The 20,273-nt window shown below is 45.6% G+C and overlaps 1 protein-coding gene across 1 annotated transcript in view; it reads left to right on the top strand.

Annotated features, from left to right (window-relative positions):
* The window catches only part of SAR1B (secretion associated Ras related GTPase 1B), a 157,212-nt gene extending 142,778 nt beyond the window's left edge, over positions 1-14,434 (top strand). The window contains exons 6-7 of the mRNA XM_040442568.1: positions 3,292-3,423; positions 13,862-14,434. Coding sequence (XP_040298502.1) covers positions 3,292-3,423; positions 13,862-13,978 — 249 coding nt within the window. The 3' untranslated portion in view covers positions 13,979-14,434. The remainder of the gene's footprint in view (positions 1-3,291; positions 3,424-13,861) is intronic.
* Positions 14,435-20,273: the final 5,839 nt, after the last annotated feature.

Below are 20,273 nucleotides of genomic sequence, written 5' to 3'. Positions count from 1 at the left end.
TTGCACAGTATATGGAGGGCGTGTTTCTGCACTATGTATAAGGAATATTTTCCTGCGTTCCCCTATGAACATCATGTTTATAGCACTGTGTTTTGGAGCTTTGTGGTTATTAATGTAAATAGGGCAGGTAACTATCACTGAGGTGCTGTAGCTATTACTTTATTTGCATCAAGTGGCTGTACCCCGATGTGCTTCAGTTTGTGTTTTGCGTAAAATGTCTTATTTACTATAATCTAGTGCAAGCATGTCAAACTCAAAGGCTAACATGGGCCAAAAAAACAAAATTTAAGTTTATGTGGGCCGCATCAAAAAAAAAACAAAAAAACGTACATTTTCATAGAACAACATTGTTGTTTCATGACTGCTGACCCCCAACATCCCGTTGCCCAATAACACAAGTGAGACATATATATATATATATATATATATATATATATATATATATATATACAAATATTAAACTTCACTATAAGACGCACCTAGGTTTTTGAGGAGGAAAATAAGAAAAAAATATTTTTAACCAAAAGTTGTGCTTTTGGTGGGCTTTGAATTAATGGTGGTCTGTGCATGACACTATTATGGGGGATCTGTGGATGACGCACTGTCATGTGGGGGACCTGTGGATGGCACTGTTATGGGGGACCTGTGGATGGCACTGTTATGGGGGATCTGTGGATGGCACTGTTATGGGGGATCTGTGGATGGCACTGTTATGGGGGATCTGTGGATGGCACTGTTATGGGGGATCTGTGGATGGCACTGTTATGGGGGATCTGTGGATGGCACTGTTATGGGGATCTGTGGATGGTACTGCTATGGGGTGGGATATCTGTGGATGGCATTGTTATGGGGTGGGGGGATCTGTGGATGGCATTGTTATGGGGTGGGGGATCTGTGGATGGTGCTGTTATGGGGGATCTGTGGATGGCATTGTTATGAGGTGGGGGATCTGTGGATGGAACTGTTATGGGGTGGGATATCTGTGGATGGTACTGCTATGGGGTGGGATATCTGTGGATGGCATTGTTATGAGGTGGGGGGATCTGTGGATGGAACTGTTATGGGGGGGATCTGTGGATGACACTGCTATATGTCATCCACAGATCCCCCTCATAACAGTGTCCCCCAATACACCGGCCCTCTGCTCACCGAAGTATTTATAAACGTGAATCCTTATCCTGTTATTAAGTTGAACTAACGCTGCGCTCTCCCATGTTCCCCTGTATCCCCACAGCACTAACGAACACGCTTCCATAGCAGGCAGAGCGGACGGCACCAGTAACGTCACTCACTGACGTCGCGCGTCTGCTCCGCCTGCTTCATTCATAAAGTGGGCGGAGCAGGCGCTCGACGTCAGTGAGTGACGTTACTGCTGCCGTCTGCTCTGCCTGCTATTGAAGCTTAAGTAAGTGCTATGGGGATACAGGGGAACATGGGAACATGGGAGAGCGCAGCGTTAGTTCAACTTAATAACAGGATAAGGATTCACGTTTATAAATACTTTGGTGAGCGGCGGGGCCCGGTGTAAGAGTACAGTGACTGCACCGGGCCCCGCCCCTAGTTACGGACTCCAGCCCCTCCTCTCTCCCGGCTCATACATAGCAGTCTGCGATGCTGCATCTTTGCCGGGCCGCAAAGATATTCATTGCGCGCCGCATGTTTGACACCCATGATCTAGTGTGACAAAATGTGTGACCACTACAAAAAAAGAACCATGGGCACTCAATTTTGCTTAAGGGATATTCCGGTAGGTAAAAGTTATCCCCTATCCTATCAGATCGGTGGGAGTCCCTCCGCTGGAAACCCCACTGATCATGGGAACGGGAGCCATATACTCCCTGCCGTTCCTCTGAAATTACTATTTATTTCTATGGGAGTTCTGGAGATAGCTAAGTAAGTGGCCACTTTGGGACCCCCTTGGATCTGATAGCTATCCTGTGGATAGGGGATAATTTCTAACAACCGGAATACCCTTTTAAGGGCTGTAACTGACCACCACGGTTTTACAACATTATTATATACTGCAAACAAAGTGTGGTAATTGCCACACATACTGAGCCAATTAAGCTTTAATTAAGGGGAACCTAAAGTTCTACAGTATAAACTTAAAGGTCAAGACTGACGTCATCAGGAAAACCTGGGTAGATTCTAGGCCCCACTGGGCTTGGAGTGCTCAACCTGAGCATTCTGTATGTTTATGCTTATCAGACCAAGGATGCTGTTGACATAAAGCCTACTGTATCAACCAAAAGGCCCACATATAGTCACAGCCAGCCCTGGTAAAGAAACTCCAGGATGTTCAACGTGCCGCCCCCCAGGGCCGATCGTATCCCAGGTCTATAGGAAATGCAGAGTGGTGTGGCCTTAATAGTCTCTGTGTGTGTCACGGTGCTCCTACCTAGATACCGTCTCTCCCCAGGGTTAGGCTCAGAAGCAATAAAGGAGAGAGAGAGCAATGGTGGAGGTGGAGAATAAGTCAAGTCCAGACCTTTATAAAGTTCAACAGCTTTACTTGAGAAAACGTGCATCCAGACAATATTCAGGCTCTCTCTTGTTTCCAGCAGGTCTTAACATAACTGGCAGGCAAACTTGAGTCCTCTGCTTTCTCTCTCTCTGCTGTGCTAAACTTGGCTCTATTCTGGCAGCTGCCCTTTCGGTCTGTTCTCTATCTGTGGAGTGGGATGTCTTTGGCTGTTGACCCCCTCTATGAGCTGCTTCCCTGGGGAGACTCCAGCTGCAGAAGGGGGGACCCTCCCCTCACTGCTACATCTTTTATGTGTCTTTACAGTTCCACAGTCAACTCTGAACTGGAATAGACTAGAACTTAGGAATTACTAAACACTTCATGCAGCCCTTTCCTTGGTTGGAAATACTTCTGCCCAAAAGAGGGACAATGGAATGGGAAGTTACATTCTATCTAAAGATCTGTCTCTGTCAGATACACTACCCCCTGCTGGTGAACCAGGCACAGTACATGAACATAGCAGTTTCATAGCAATATTAGGAATGCACAATGTAGAAGGGCCTGGAATAAATACACAGATGACACTAGTGTTAGCCATTACAGATAGTAGCAGGGTGTAGGAATGGTAATACCACTCTGGGGTATTACAAATGTTTGAATTTTCACCATAGTCTTGGGAACTATGATTTAGTTTGTCGCATGGCAAAGTTACATTTCTGCCTCTGAAAACTAAGACATGGGAATTTATTGTGGACAGTTTTTATCTAAAGATTGTTCATTTATAATATGTAAACTTAATAAAACTATAACCTCATTTTTTCCTTTAGGAATTGCTAGCTGATGAAACAATCAGGAGTGTGCCGATACTGGTTCTTGGCAACAAGATTGACAGACCAGAGGCCATCAGTGAGGAGATATTATTGCATACATGTGGAATTTATGGTCACACAACAGGAAAGGTACGGATTTCACTTGCATATAAATTGTATCAAGTCTTACCATTCTCTAATGCCAGGGTTAGACTATGACCTCAGCTACACAATCTGAGCCGGGGGTAGGTCACACAACTGAAATCATACCATCTCATTTATAATTTTCTATGTCTGTTTAAGGCGTAGAAAATTATCTAAATCTAGGCCAGTGGAGGATGCACCTAAGTTATGTATAGGCCGACACCTCCTAAGTTATGTGGAGGCCGGCACCTCTACATAACTTAGGCGCATCATGTGCCAGCACAAGTGGTATTAAGACCAGCTTCTGAAATGCTAATCTTAATAAATGAGCCCATAAATCTATCCTGGTATCTTTTATCCTTAAGACCCTTCACCATTTTTGTAGCCCGTCTCTGCACCCGTTCCATTTTATCCATGTAATTTTGTAGGTCGGGTCTCCAGAACTGGACACAGTATTGCAGAGGTGGTCTCACTGGCTCTCTATACAGCAGGATCACAATCTCTCTCTTCCTGCTGGTTATACCTCCAGTCATACAGCCAGGCATCCTACTTGCTTTCCTGTCATATAAACAAGTTAGCATGCAATAAACAATGAGTACTTTCCTCTTACCAGTGCAGACAGAGTGTACCCTATTATTAGTAGTGCAGGCAGAGTGCTCCTTATTACTAAGAGTTCGGTCAGAATGTCCCTATTATTAATTGTGCAGGTATAGTGCCACTTAGTATTAAAAGTGCAGTCTGAGTGCCCCTATTAGCAGTGCAGGCATAATGTCCCTATTATTAACAGTGCAGGCAGAGCACCTCATATTATTAATAATTCAGGCAGAATGCCCCTTATTACTAAGAGTTCGGTCAGAATGTCCCTATTATTAATAGTGCATGTAGAGTGCCCCCTAGTATTAACAGTTCTGGCAGAGTGCCCCTATTATTAACAGTTCAGGCAGAGTGCCCACTACTATTAACAGGGTATGCAGAGTGCCCATATTATTATTTTTTATACTGTAGATTTTTATTAGCACATAGCGTGCACATTTTCAATAATACAGAAAGGAAGAAAAAAACATTAAATGGTACGACATAGCTCATACAGAGTCATTTGGCAGGCCATCAAAATGGGAAAATGCACAATGAACATCCCGTGTAGTAGTACAGGTCCCATAATTATATTCAAATATGTAGCACGTAAAACTCCGGACTAGGGATAAGACAAATGACAAGACATAAAAGGAAAGGAACAGGTTAGGGAGGAGTAAGAGTGGGGATGGTAGGGTGGGAGGGGAGACCATTAGGGGGATGCCAGGTATGTATCCCAGGGTAGCCATATTGTTTGGAATTGTTCCACGGTGTTATTAAGGGACGCCGTGAGACAGTCCATGGACCTGAAGTCACGGACCCTGGCTATAAGCATGGACTTAGTGGGAAGGGTAGTCTGCTTCCAGGATTTAGCGATCAAGGATTTGGCTGCAGTACATAGTGAGAGAGACAGCCTGGAGGAGTGCTTGTCTAACCCCGAGGGTGGCAGGTTAAGTAAGTAGACCTTTGGGTCTAGCGGTACAGGGGATCCAAAAAGGGAATGAGCCACGTCCCTTACCTCCCGCCAAAATGGGATGTTACTGGGGCACGTCCAGAAATATGATACAAAGAACCCACGTCATTCAAGCACCGCCAGCAGACAGATGGAACAGTGGGGTTTATGGAATGTAGGAGTGCAGGGGTATCTTACCAGTGCATTAGCAGCGTGTACTGTGTCTCCTTATACATGGTGCAAATAGATGACTGGGCTGCCCTATTCCATACAGTCTGCCAGGCACTGCGAGAAAGAGGCGATCCGAGGGTGGTAGCCTATTTTTCCATGTAAGCATGATGTGGGGTCTCGCCCTCTGCAATTGTGGCCAGAAGGCGGTAGATAAGAGAGATCAGACCTTTCGTCCTTGTGCCAAGTCTGCACAAGCGCTCAAATGGGGTAGGAAGTGACACCTTAAGGGAACCGAAAGTGGTGCTTACATAGTGACGAACCTGGAGGTAGTGGAGTCCCTCCGTCGCTGGTAATTTCGATTGGTCCTGAAGTTGCGCAAAGGACCTGAATGTCAGAGTAGAGACGACTACAATGTCCACCAGATGGAAGAGACCCAATGATGACCAGACCCGGACCATGGGGGTGGTCAAGCTAGAGGGAATATCTGGGTTGTAGAGAAAGGAGATCATAGAGGAGTGCTGAGAAGCTAAGGCAACCCGTTGGTTGGTGGTGTCCCATATGTGTTTGGAAAAGGCCAAAGGCCCCAGGAGGGGAGTGTGGGGAGCTACGGGGGCCTGCTGCCATAGCAGTGTGTTCGGATGAACCGAGGCAATCCAGAGTTTTTCGATTTCTACCCATTTGGTGTATGCCTGTTGGGACGCCCAAAAAGGAACAACAAGCAAATGAGAAGCCCAGTAATAGTGTATGATATTAGGGACCGATAGGCCGCCTCTATCTGTGACCGCGAACATAACCTTACGGGGGATGCAGTGACATTTACCTTGCCATATAAAGTTGAGAATGGCCTGTTAGAGGAGGCATAGTTCTGACATAGGGATTCGTACTGGGAGCGTCTCAAAGTAATAAAGCAATTTTGGTAGGAGGGACATCTTTACCGCTGCTATGTGGCCTAGCAATGATATGTACAGTCGTGGCCAAAAGTTTTGAGAATGACAAAAATATTAGTTTTCACAAAGTTTGCTGCTAAACTGCTTTTAGATCTTTGTTTCAGTTGTTTCTGTGATGTAGTGAAATATAATTACACGCACTTCATATGTTTCAAAGGCTTTTATCGACAATTGCATGACATTTATGCAAAGAGTCAGTATTTGCAGTGTTGGCCCTTCTTTTTCAGGACCTCTGCAATTCGACTGGGCATGCTCTCAATCAACTTCTGGGCCAATTCCTGACTGATAGCAAGCCATTCTTTCATAATCACTTCTTGGAGTTTGTCAGAATTAGTGGGTTTTTGTTTGTCCACCCGCCTCTTGAGGATTGACCACAAGTTATCAATGGGATTAAGATCTGGGGAGTTTCGAGGCCATGGACCCAAAATGTCAACGTTTTGGTCCCCGAGCCACTTAGTTATCACTTTTGCCTTATGGCACGGTGCTCCATCGTGCTGGAAAATGCATTGTTCTTCACCAAGAATTGAACCTCTTTCCTTGAAGTTCTTGATGATCCTATAAATTGTTGATTGAGGTGCAATCTTAGTAGCCACAATATCCTTGCCTGTGAAGCCATTTTTATGCAACGCAATGATGGCTGCACGCGTTTCTTTGCAGGTCACCATGGTTAACAATGGAAGAACAATGATTTCAAGCATCACCCTCCTTTTAACATGTCAAGTCTGCCATTTTAACCCAATCAGCCTGACATAATGATCTCCAGCCTTGTGCTCGTCAACATTCTCACCTGAGTTAACAAGACGATTACTGAAATGATATCAGCAGGTCCTTTAATGACAGCAATGAAATGCAGTGGAAAGGTTTTTTTGGGATTAAGTTAATTTTCATGGCAAAGAAGGACTATGCAATTCATCTGATCACTCTTCATAACATTCTGGAGTATATGCAAATTGCTATTATAAAAACTTAAGCAGCAACTTTTCCAATTTCCAATATTTATGTAATTCTCTAAACTTTTGGCCACGACTGTATAGGGGTTTCCATTTTGTGAGGAGGGAATTAAGTTCCCGGAAGAGGGGAGGGAAGTTACTGGAGTACAATGAGGCATACGTAGGAGTAATATGAACCCCTAGGTACTTCAGAGTGGTGTCAGACCATGTCACGGATGATGTTGCAGATAGCTTGAAGTTATGGATAAACATCCGACTGGCTTGATCCCAAACTAAGGAGCATATAAAACCCTAAGAGCTCACCCTGACTGCTAAGCACATACAAGGGTCTCAGAGGTAGACGATTGCATGCCCTCGTACCTAGACTGTGTGACACCTGAAAACCCTATAATAGTGAGGGGACATGACCACCGGCTCCCTGCACTTAATACGGAGGGAGTCAGGTTCACCTAGAATCAAGCCAGCAAGGAAACACAATACATGAAAGGACTTAGGCTACTTTCACACTAGCGTTCGGGGCTCCTCTTGTGAGCTCCGTTTGAAGGCTCTCACAAGCAGCCCCGAACGGATCCGTCCAGTCCTAATGCATTCTGAGTGGAGGCGGATCCGCTCAGAATGCATCAGTCTGGCACCGTTTGTCCTCCGCTCAGCAGGCGGACACCTGAACGCTGCTTGCGTTCATGGTAATGCAAACGGATCCGTTCTGAACGGATCTAAGCGTTTGCATTATAGGAGCGGATCTGTCTGTGAAGATACCAGACGGACCCGCTCTGAATGCAAGTGTGAAAGTAGCCTTATCTGAACAAGCAGCAACAGAAGTCTCCAGCAGTGAACACTTCAATCCAGGAAGTAGTATAAACCGCAAAGTGAGGCAGTATGGGAGGGAATATAAAGGAAAGAGGATTAGTCTAAATAGGTGACACCTGGGAGAAGGAAATGAGATGACAAAGTGAAACCAAAACAAAGAACATCATGCAAGAGGTAGAAAAGGACGTCTGTCAGACCTTCTCACAGAAGTGGCGGTGACAGACCATCGATAAGAGAAATTGCTTTGGAGAAATGTTAGATCACGGGCGAGTATAAGGATAGGTAGGGCTTCTGACTTAGAAGCATTGACCTTGTATCCCGAAAGGTTGCCGTAGTAAGTTAAGGCTTTTTGTAGGTTTGGTAGTGTAAAGTGGGGATTGGTCAGGGTGAGGAGGACATCGTCCGCATAAAGGAAGATCTTAAATTCCCTGTCCCGTACTTTAAGTCCCTGAATGTCGGGGTTCAGTCGTATGTGTGCTGCAAGGGGTTCTATACACAATGCAAAAATAAGCAGTGAGAGTGGGCAGCCCTGACGTGTACCATTAGCACTATTGAACGGAGTAGAGGAGCTGAAGGGGAACTTGACAAGCGCCGAAGGGGAAGAGTAGAGGCTGAGGATGGCTTGCAGAAAGAGTCCTGCGATACCGAAGGTTTGGAGGGTTTTAAGGAAGAAGGACCAATCGAGTCGGTCGGAGGCCTTTTCTGCGACAAGGCTCAAAATAACTGTGGGGATCAAGGTACGCGTTGCCACATCAATCAGGTCAACAACCCGGCGAGTGTTATCTCCGCCTTGTAGACTAGGCTGGGGAGCCACACATTCAGGCGAGCGGCGAGAATATGGGTGATCGGTCTATAGTTAGCGCAGTCCTGAGGGTCTTTACCCATCTTGTCCATGACTACAATATGGGATGACAGCATAGACGGCAGGATTGGAGAACCCAGTAGAAATGAGTTGAGTAAGGCCAGGAGATGGGGGGAGAGTTCTGATTCAAACGTTTTGTAGTACAGGTCAGTGAACCCGTCAGGTCCCGGAGATTTGCCTAGGGGGAGAGTTTTAATCACATCCCTGAGTTCCTCGGCTGATATAGGGCTGTTCAGAGAGGCGATTGCCTTTGGAGAGAGCTTGGGCAATTTACAAGAGGCTAAGTAATTCTGTATGAAGGGTAGAGGTGGTGGGTGCAAGTGTTTGTCGGCAAGATTATACAATTTAGAGTAATAATCACGAAAGCATCGAGCAATCGCGTCAGGGTTGTATTAGGGATAGCCAGCTGTGTCTTTCACCGCCTGGGCAGCACGTTTGGAGGCAACATCCCGTAATTGACGGGCCAATATAGTGTGGGCTTTATTTCCTTTTTTGTAATATCTCTGCTTGGAGTAAAGCAGCATGCGTTCCACAGTATGCATGGAGACATCTTTTAGTTTAGCGCAGGCCTCCACAAGCTCCCGGAGAAGGGAAAGACTCGGCCTATAGCTTAGTTGGGTTTGCAGCAAAGAAATTTGTGCCGTAAGTTCCTGAACCCGGAGTGTTCTGTTTTTTTTAAGTCGCAAGGCCATTGCAACACATTGGCCTCGAACTACTGTCTTATGGGCTTCCCAGAGCACAGCCCAGGATGAAACCAAGCCAGTGTTTTCGCTAAAGAACGTGCGGCTTTATCCCCCAACATCCGTGCGGGTGAGCGGTGATTTCAGTAGGGAATCGTGGTCTGACCATGAGATAATTCCAATGGTAACATCGCGCATCATCTTCAGAGTCAGAGCATTGCCAAAAAAGTAATCTATCCGGGTGTGCAATTTATAGGGGGGGGGGAATAGAAGGTAAACATTCTACCCGAGGTGTTTTCCACCCTCAATAGGTCGTAGAGGGCAAAACGCCTGATCACGCTACGAAAGTTCCTAACCAGGCGGCACTGGGACGAGGGTGGGGGGGGGGGGGGGTGGAGAGAAGGGACAACCGGTCCGCATTCTAGGTGAAAAGCATATTGAAAACCTCACCGAGGATCCACGCAGCTGGAGGCAGACCTTGGAGTTTGCGTAGGACCCGACGCACAAACGGAAGTTGGGAGGTGGTGGGGACATACACATTACAGGGTATGATGGGGCGACCCTGGTAAATCCCTTCCAGAATGACATAGCGACCTGCGGGGTCTATATGGGAGGAGGATACTGAAATGGGACAGGAGGCTGACAACAATATGGCAACACCTGCCTTTCGACAACTATGATGGGCTGAGAAGGCGTGTGGGTAGTAGTGCTTGGCGAAGCCAAAGGATCCTGTCTGGTCAAAGTGGGTCTCCTGAAGGAAGGACACATCTGCCCGTAGGTTGTCGAGCTCCCAGAGCACCAGACGCCTCTTGGCATTGGATCCAAGACCCTTAACGTTCAAGGTGACACACCTAACTATTGAGGAGGAGTGAATAGCAAAGAGTCTTACCAGCTATGATAGTATAAATCAGAGAAATGATGTTCATAAATGATCACTCGCATGAATCATAAGAAAAAAGTAGTGAATAGTGATCTGGATTAATTAAGACTTAACTTTTACTTTGGATACGCTATAAAATATATCCCTCAAAAAATACTAGAGGTTGAATGTAAAATACAGTTTTCCACAGTCCCACACTCAGGGGGGCTCCTTGGGAAAAAAAACAGCTGTGTCTACACTTATACAATCAGTGTCAGACACTAAAGGGTGACAAGAGCTGATATGCACAAGCACCTTAGGTGCACAAAGACGAGGTAGCAGTAATCAGTGTATACTGGCAACCTATGTGCACAATTCAAGCAATAATGCGGAAGACAACATGTAACAGTGCACAGTGGCATAAAGAAAAAACAAAAAAACACACAATGATTAGGTGCAAGATAAATGCACAGCTGTACCTATATCCTAAAGGTGCACGGCGGCACCATTGAAACCCAGTGTCCTACCCTACAGGTGATGGGCTCTTCAGACACCTCCGTTCTGTTGTTTCTTGGTAGGGTGGTCCGGTTCGATGGTAGGTAATCTTCACGATATGGGGGGATCACAGGAAGATATTCCTATTTGTCCCTAGACGACACTCAGGGCCCTACAATAGCCCTATTAGTCTAACCACAGGGTGTCCCACTAGTTGGGCCCCCGTCCGGAACCTAACCCTGGAATTGCGTTCCCTATTTTGCCCTGAAAAGATCCCAACATGCACGTTTCTGAGGCAGAAACAATCCTCTCATCAGGGGAATATGAAAAGTGGGCTACAATATGTTTCGCTTGCCGGAGACTATGTTCACCACCAAGCATTTGCTGGGAGGAGTACTCACCAGCAAGTACAAGAACCACTGGGAAAGATGGCTCCCAAGTGGAATAGAATGCACAGGTAGGTGCAAAACAGAAAGGGAAAAGAGAAAGGGACAGATGAAAGACCCCCTCCCTTCGTTGCGGTACACAATTAGGGCCGCAGGCATTGATGTTACCTGGCCAAACTGTATTTTACATTCAACCTCTAGTATATTTTGAGGGATATATATTATAGCGTATCCAAAGTAAAAGTTAAGTCTTAATTAATCCAGATCACTATTCACTACTTTTTTCTTCAGCTATGATAGTAGCAGAGGCGCAGGAGGTGTCCACTCCAAGGAGAGGGGGCCTCCTCCAGGCTGCTCTCTGTGGGATAGGAAGACCGTGAGCAAAGGATAGACATGGAGGAGGGGGTATGGGTGGGGGAGGATGTGGGACAATAGGGAGTGAGGAAAGACATGAACACCACAAGACTTCACAAAAAACAAACAGTAAACTAAATCTGTAGAATAAACAGACTAGGGGAAAAAAAAGTCTGAGAGGGGACCGACCCCGCCGGACTGAGCCCCACTGTCTGGGGACCAAACCAGTCACGTCCCGAGAGGGGGGGAGAGAACCTGAGCAAAGCCAATAGGTCAGAAACAGAAAAACAATTGTGACCAACAGGCGGCGACTACGCCACCATCATAGCTTCCTAGGCCTTGAGTGGGCAAAAAACAGTGGAGTCCCTAAAGGGAGACAAAAAAATAGAGAACGTCCAGGCGCGCCGATGAGCCCTTCAGCGATGGGGAGATGTTCCTCCGGGTTCAGAGAATGCCAATCTCAGTGAAGGGGATGCTTCCTTGGATCAGCAGACCTCACTTTGGGCGAGGGCAGTCGACGTCTCCTGTGAACCCCCGTCGTCTGCCAAGCAAGAGGGGTGGGAAGGGATGTCGTGGCAATCTCCCAATCGGAGAGGTCAGGTACTGGCAAGTCCAGCGTAGCACAGAATGGGACGAGGTCAGCGTAGGAGCGTAAGGCCACAGTGCGGCCATTTATCCGGGTGTTCAAGGAGAAGGGGAACCCCCAGCGGTACGGGATGATCCCTCAAGGTGTCCAGCAGAGGGCGAAGGTGGCGACGTCCTGGAAAAGCTGGACCTTGGCCCCCCGAAAGTCCACAAAACAGGAGTCTCTGGCTTTCATCATGATCGCCTCTTTCTGGGAGAAGTCTTGAACACCGCAAATAATGTCCCTGGTTTGGGGGGTGGATCCTTTGGGTCGGAGGGCTCTGTGGGCCCTGTCCAGCTTAGTGGTATGGTATAATTTTGTTGAAGCGCACGTCCAGGATTCCCTGTATGTCCTCCTCCCCTGGCAGCTCTGGGAGACCACGGATTCTGATATTATTCCTCCTCCCACGAGAGGAGTATTATTAACAGTGCAGGCAGAGCGCCTCATATTATTAATAATTCAGGCAGCGTACCCACTATTAATAATGTTGTAGGCATATTCTCCTTATTATTAACCAATTCAGGCAGAATGCCCCGATTATTAACAGTGCAGGCAGAGTGCCCTCTATTATTAATAGTACAGGCAGAGTGCCCCCATTAAAAAAGTCCGGTACAACCCTATTGGTCTATAAACTATTTCTGTTTTAGGAATCCAAAATTTTATTGTGACCCCTTGATGTGGCACAATTTTATACTGCGGCACTCCGACGAAAAAAGGCTGTGCACCCCTGTCCTATAGCAATGTGATTAATGTTAATTAAACTGTATTAATGCAAACAGTATCATAACTTCTTTACCCTGAGCAGCAACAAGCTGGATAGTCGTGTCACAACCACTTCTTAAAAACCCTGCAGCTGAAAGAAACCTGTGCACATTTAAAGGGGTTGTGGCTGCTGTATATATTGATGACCTATCTAAAGATTAGGTCATCACAGGGGCGTCGTTAGGTCAAAACATTCGGGGATTGAGCCCCGGATGTTTTGTCCAGTGCCCCGAATGTTATGCTGGATTGCAGGTAGCATTTTTTTGGCTATTCCAGGGACCTTTTATATTGATTGGACCAGTAGTTATTAACCCCTTTCAGCAGTCGACCATTCACTGAAGGGGGGACCGCCGAAGGAGGTTAATAACTACTGTCAAGGGGGGACTTCTGAAAGAGGTTAATAACTACTGTGAAGATCCCCCCCCGTGAGCGTGGAGCGTGGCTTCAGTGGGGCGTGGTACAGTGGTCTTGTGCCCCGGATGTTTTCAGACCCTAGCAACGCCCCTGGGTCATCAATATCAGTTCGTCGGGGTCCGACACCTGGCATCTCTGCCAATTAGCCCTTTGAGGAGCAGGCAGTGCTCATGCGAGCGCTACTTCCTCTTCAGGATTACACTGCTTATCATCTCGGAGACTTGGTGTAGTTTCAAGTGCTTTTTCCATTCACTTGAATAAAACAAGCACTTATTATACTATGCTGCCGCTGCAAGTTCGCATGAGTATTGCCTGGTCTTCAAACATCTGAATGGCACGAATGCTGGGAGTCAGACCCCCACTGATCTGATATTGATCCATCAATATGTACTGGCTGCACAACCCCTTTAATAGAGTGCTGTTTAAAATGTTGGATTTGTTGATTTTCCTGTGGGTTTCTCCACAGATTTAAAAGACCAGTAATTGACAGAATTTGGTAATCCATGTTATTTGGATCATAATTATTCACTGTTTCTGTATAGTTTATCACATGCTTCTGTGTTTTTCTATGTTGTATACAGTTAGTGAGAATCTTTTTAATTTTTAGGGAAAAGTGCCTTTAAAGCAGTTAAATACAAGACCCATTGAAGTGTTCATGTGCAGCATACTGAAGAGACAAGGTTACGGGGAAGGATTCCGCTGGCTATCACAATATATCGACTGATGACTGACAAGTTCTGTACATTGTATTCTCTATTTTATTTAATTTCTTTTTGTCAGATTTTGTAACTTTGTAATTAATTGATGCCTGCAGTGATATTTCAGGCAGATAATCCAATCCTTCATACCGTGCATTCATTTTTAAATTAGAGTAGTTAGAATAAGAATAAGACCACTAATCATTTGCCCTGTAATATAAATCATTAGCAGAAGTGGAACATGTGCTCATTAGTGTTGAGCGAATCGAGCTATGGATCATCGATCCGAAGTCAATTCGTTCCAACACTGTCTCTGTACAGCATTAAAATGTATTGACTCCGTGGAGCCAAACTTCCTTTCAACCAAAGTCGCATTTTCAGTGAATGAATTCGGTATTCATTTCTGCATCTTGAAAAACATTTAAAATTAGGAATCCAAAGTCGGATTTGGTACCGAGGTTGGATTCCTAATTTCCTACATTTAAGGCTACTTTCACACTAGCGTTTGGGGGCAAACGGATCCGTCCAGACTTACAATGTAAATCAATGGGGACGGATCCGTTTGAAGATGACACAATATGGCTCAATTTTCAAACTGATCCGTCCCCATTGACTTTCAATGTAAAGTCTGGACGGATCCGTCTGAACTACTTTCACACTTAGAATTTTTTCGAAACTATAATGCAGACGGATCCGTTCTGAACGGATCCAAACGTCTGCATTATAGGAGAGGATCCGTCTGTGCAGACACCAGATGGATCCTCTCTGAACGCTAGTGTGAAAGTAGCCTTATGCTGTACAGAGACAATGTCCCAGACAGCATTAAAACCAAAGTTTGATCGAATCACTTAGGATGTATAATCGGAAGCTCAATTCACTCAATCCTAGTTATCATCATGCTTACATACCATACCTAAAATATTAGTTCAAATACTTACTATTAGGATTCTACAAAAAACAAAACAAAACAAAAAAACAGCCATACCCTTAACATTTCTATGTTGAGGTATTTTTAGACAGTTTTAGAAACTATAGCAAGGAGTGGATTCTCTAATCCTAAAAATGGCATAAGCTTAGACAGACTGTCTAGACTAGATTTATCACAGGGATCAGGCTGGATGGTAAATCTGGTTCAGAGATAGACACTTTTACTCTTTACCAAATATTGGTTGGCTTAGGCTACTTTCACACTGGTGTTTTGGTTTCCATTTGTGAGATCCGTTCAGTGCTCTCACAAGCGGTCCAAACCGGATCAGTTTTGCCCTAATGCATTCTGAATGGAAAAGGATCCCCTCAGAATGCATCAGTTTGCCTCCGTTCCGTCTCCATTCAGCTTTGGAGGCGGACACCAAAACACTGCTTGCAGTGTTTTGGTGTCCGTCTGATGAAACTGAGCCAAACAGATCCGTCCTACTACACAATGTAAGTCAATGGGGACCGATCTGTTTTCTATGACACAACCTGGCACAATAGAAAACGGATCCGTCCTCCATTGACTTTCAATGGTGTTCAAGACGGATCCGTCTTGGCTATGTTAAAGATAATACAAACGGTTCCGTTCTGAATGGATGCAGACGGTTGTATTATCTGAACGGATCCGTCTGCGCAGATCCATGACGGATCCGCACCAAACACGAGTGTGAAAGTAGCCCTACTCTGAAACAGATTTTTATGCAAGAATTGCGCAGAAACTTTTGGCACATCTTAGGCCCACCCTTTCCTGCTAAGACCCACCCCTTGATGGGCATGTCAGAATTTTTTTTAGAAATCTTAGATCTTAGACGTCACTTCCAGACATTCAAGACATTAGCATTCTGACCACTATGCAGCTACAAAGCAAAAGGTTAACCTCTTAAAGTCACAGAGTAGCAGGGTATATTTTGCATTTAAAGGCTATATGAACCAACAGATTTTTATTGTCCCAGTGCTTCTGAAAATAAAGAAATGAAACACCTTTGTTATATGGCTTAATTTAGTTTTCTTTGTTCTGTATCATCAATTCCTATGCCGACTTTTTTTGTGTGGAAAATAAATGAATTATGTTTAACCCCTTAAGGACTTAGGGCGTACCGGTACGCCCTATTTCCCGAATCCTTAAGGACTCAGGGCGTACCGGTACGTCCTAAGTTTAAATCGCGATTGCGGTGCCGCGGGGGTTAATCGGAACAGGATGCCGGCTGAAATCATTCAGCCGGCATCCTGTAACAACGCCGTATCGGCGATCGCAGAAAACCGCAGGTCAATTCAGACCTGCGGTTTGCTGCGTTTCCGGTCCATTCGGGTCTCCGGTGACCCGATGAACCGGAATAAAACTGCGATCGGTGGCGTGATTACACACCACCAATCTCCGTACGAAGATTTGGAGAGGCGGTGCTAGCCCTGGTGCTGAATGCTGCTGTCCAGGGTGCTGATTGGTGCAGGGGAGAGAGACGCGAGATTCAAACTTCCTGCGCTCCTCTCTCCCCTCCTCTTCCTGTTCTTCACGAGCACCCTGCAGCACCGTCCAGCACCAGCTCCTGAGTCCCCCTAATCGGCATCCATTACCCTCCTGCACCCATCGCCCTCCAGGCAGGTTAGGGTCAGTGAGGGAGAGGCACCGTTAAGCAGGGATAGAAGGGAAAAGTTAGTTAGGAAAAAAAAAAAAAGCACTTTTATTCTAAACTTTATTTTGTTTCAGCTTTCAGACCCTAGACCCCCCCTGCCACTTGCCCCCCCACACCACCACCACCACCAGCCCTTTTTTTTTTTTCAGTAACCCATTTGTGAATCTGAAGGTGGAGCAGACGAACCTGTACGCCCAACAGTTCGGGCTCATTTTTGGCTAGACCCGGTGGCTGGACGCCGGTCAGTGCAGCCGAGATGAGGACATTTTGGGACCTCGTGCTGCATATGGGTCTAGTGCAAAAACCCAGTGTCAGGCAATACTGGAGTGGGGACGTCCTCTACCAGACCCCACTCTACAGTATGGCCATGACACGTCCCCGGTTTAAGGCCATCCAGAAATGTCTGCATTATTCCGATAATGCAGCATGTCCCCCCCCCCCCCCCCCCCCCCCCCCCCCCCGAGGTGATCCTGCCCATGACCGTCTGTATAAGATACGGCCGGTCATCGATCACTTCGGGGCCAAATTTGAGCAGGCCTACGTACCTGGAAGGGAGGTCGCGGTTGATGAGTCTCTCGTTGCGTTCAAGGGGAGACTCAGTTTCCGCCAATACATTCCCACTAAGCGGGCGAGGTATGGCGTGAAGCTATACAAAATTTGTGAGAGTACCTCAGGGTACACTTACAAATTTTGTGTGTACGAGGGGCGAGATTCCCGTATTCAACCCCCAGAATGTCCCCCAACTCTGGGTGTTAGCGGGAAACTAGTGTGGGACCTTATGTACCCACTGCTAGATAAGGGTTACCACCTTTACGTGGATAACTTTTATACTAGCATTCCCTTGTTCAGGTCCCTTGCCGCCAGATCCACGTTCGCTTGTGGGACCGTGCAGAAAAATCAACGCGGCCTCCCTGCCTACCTCCTCCAGGTACCTATCCCCAGGGGTGAAACCCGTGCACTTACCAGTGGAAACCTGTTGCTGGTCAGGTATAAGGACAAGAGGGATGTCCTTATGCTGTCCACAATCCACGGTAACAGCACCACCCCCGTCTCTGTGCGAGGTACCGCGGCAACAGTCCTCAAGCCCGATTGTATCGACTACAATCTGTATATGGGAGGAGTTGATCTCTCTGATCAAGTCCTCAAGCCATATAACGCCATGCGCAAAACCCAGACATGGTACAAAAAAGTTGCGGTCTACTTGGTGCAGGTTGCCATGTACAACTCTTTTGTACTATCCGGAAGCGCTGGCAGCACAGGGACATTCCTCCAATTCTATGAGGCAGTCCTCAAGGACCTGATCTTTTCGGACCGGGAAAGAGCAGGCCGGAGTACCTTGGGAATTGGAGGCGCCCGGATCGTCCCTGGCCAACATTTTCCAGGTGTGGTCCCCCATACTGGAAAGAAGGGACGAACCCAAAAAAAAGTGCAGAGTGTGTCGCAGGAGGGGGATACGGAAGGACACCACCACTCAGTGCGACACGTGCCTCGATCATCCGGGCCTCTGTGTTATCGATTGCTTCAGGGAGTATCACACTTCCATGGAGTACTAAATTTTTATAATCCCCAACAGTCCCCTAGAGCAGTGTTTCCCAACCAGTGTGCCTCCAGCTGTTGCAAAACTACAACTCCCAGCATTCCCGGACAGCCTTTGGCTGTGCGGGCATGCTGGGAGGTGTAGTTTTGCAACAGCTGGAGGCACACTGGTTGGGAAACAGTGTCCTAGAGAACATAAAAAAAACTATGGCTCTCAGACTTTGGAGACACGGAAAAAAAAAATTTCCCCCCAAAAATATTAGTTTTAGTGCAGACATCCTCAAACTGCGGCCCTCCAGATGTTGTAAAACTATAACTCCCATCATGCCCAGACAACCTACAGCCATCAGCAGGGCATGGTGGGAATTGTAGTTTCACAACATCTGGAAGGCCGCAGTTTTAGGATGCCTGCTTAGTGTCTCCAAAGTCTTAGAGCCATACATATTGGGCATCGTCGCGTCCGTAAAAATCGTCTCTATAAAAATAACATTTAACTCAACTCCCCCGGATGAACAGCGTTAAAAAATAAATAAATAAAAAAACGTGTAAAAAAAGCTATTTTTTTGTCATCTAACATCAGAAAAAGTGTAATAGCGAGCGATCAAAATGTGATATGCACCCCCAATTAGTGCCTATAAAACCGCCATCTCATCCCGCAAAAAATAAGCCCCTACATTAGATAGTCACTGAACAAAAAAAAAAACTGTAGCTCCTAGGCTATGGAGATACTAAAATAATTTTTTGGGTTCCTAAAATGATAATATAGTGTAAAATCGAAATACATTTTAAAATGTAGACATATTAGGTATCGCCGCGTCCGTAAGAATCTGCCCTATAAAAATAACATTTGACCAAACCCATCGGATAAACATCGTTAAAAATATAAAATAAAAACGATGTCAAAACACCCATTTTTTGGCAAAATTTCCATTTGAATCCTTTTTTTCCGGTAATAAAGCAAGGGTTAACAGACAAACAAAACTAAATATTTATGGCCCTGATTCTTTAGTTTGCAGAAACACCCCATATGTGGTCGTAAATGGCTATATAGCCACACGGCAGGGCATAGAACGAGGGGAAGTCCATATGGTTTCTGGAAGGCAGATTTTGATGGACTGTTTTTTTTTACACCATGTCCCATTAGAAGCCCCCCCTGATGTAGCCTAGACTAGAAACTCCAAAAAGTGACCCCATCTAAGAAACTACACCCCTCAAGGTATTCAAAAGTTACTTTGAAAACTTTGTTAACTCTTTAGGTGTTCCACAAAACTAAATAGCGAATGTAGAAACAATTTTAGAATTAAAATTTTTTGTTACCTTGCCTCAAAAAAGTGTAATATAGAGAAACCAAAAATCATATTTACCCCTAAAATAGTCCCAAAACAAAAACCACCTTATCCTGTAGTTTCCTAGATGGCGTCACTTTTATGGAGTTTCTACTCTAGGGGTGCATCAGGGGGCTTGAAAGGGTACATGGTGTAAATAAACCAGTCCAGCAAAATCTGCCTTCCAAAAACCATATGGCGTTCCCTTTCTTCTATGTCCTGCCGTTTAGCCAAATAGTAGTTTACGACCACATATGGGGTGTTTCTGCAAACTACAGAATCAGGGCAACCCATATTGAGTTTTGATTGGCTGTTAACCCATTTTTTCCAGTAATAAAGTAAGGGTTAAAATGGAAAATTTTCCAAAAAATAGAAATTTATAAATTGTTTCTCCATCTGCCATTAACTCTTGTGGAACACCTAAAGGGTTAACAAAGTTTGTAAACCCAGTTTTGAATACCTCGAGGGGTGTACTTTCTTAGATGGAGTCACTTTTTTGGAATTTATATTCTAGGGGTGCAACGGGGGGCTTCAAATGGGACATGGTATAAACAAAACCAGTCCTGCAAAATCTGCCTTGCAAAAACCATGTGGCATTCCCCTCCTATGTCCTCCCATTTGGCCAAACAGTAGTTTACGACCACATATGGGGTGTTTTTTCAAACTACAGAATCAGGTCAACCTATATTGAGTTTTGTTTGGCAGTTAACCCTTACTTTATTACTGGAAAAAATGGGTTAAAATGGAAAATTTTCCAAAAAATAGAAATTTCTAAATTGTTTCTCCATCTGCCATTAACTTTTGTGGAACACCTAAAGGGTTAACAAAGTTTGTAAACCCAGTTTTGAATACCTTGA

Source organism: Bufo bufo, chromosome 1 (genome assembly GCF_905171765.1).
Source record: "Bufo bufo chromosome 1, aBufBuf1.1, whole genome shotgun sequence".
Taxonomy (NCBI): Eukaryota; Metazoa; Chordata; class Amphibia; order Anura; family Bufonidae; genus Bufo; species Bufo bufo.
Note: the sequence above shows the minus strand (reverse complement) of the source record. Positions and strands in the feature narration are given on the sequence as shown.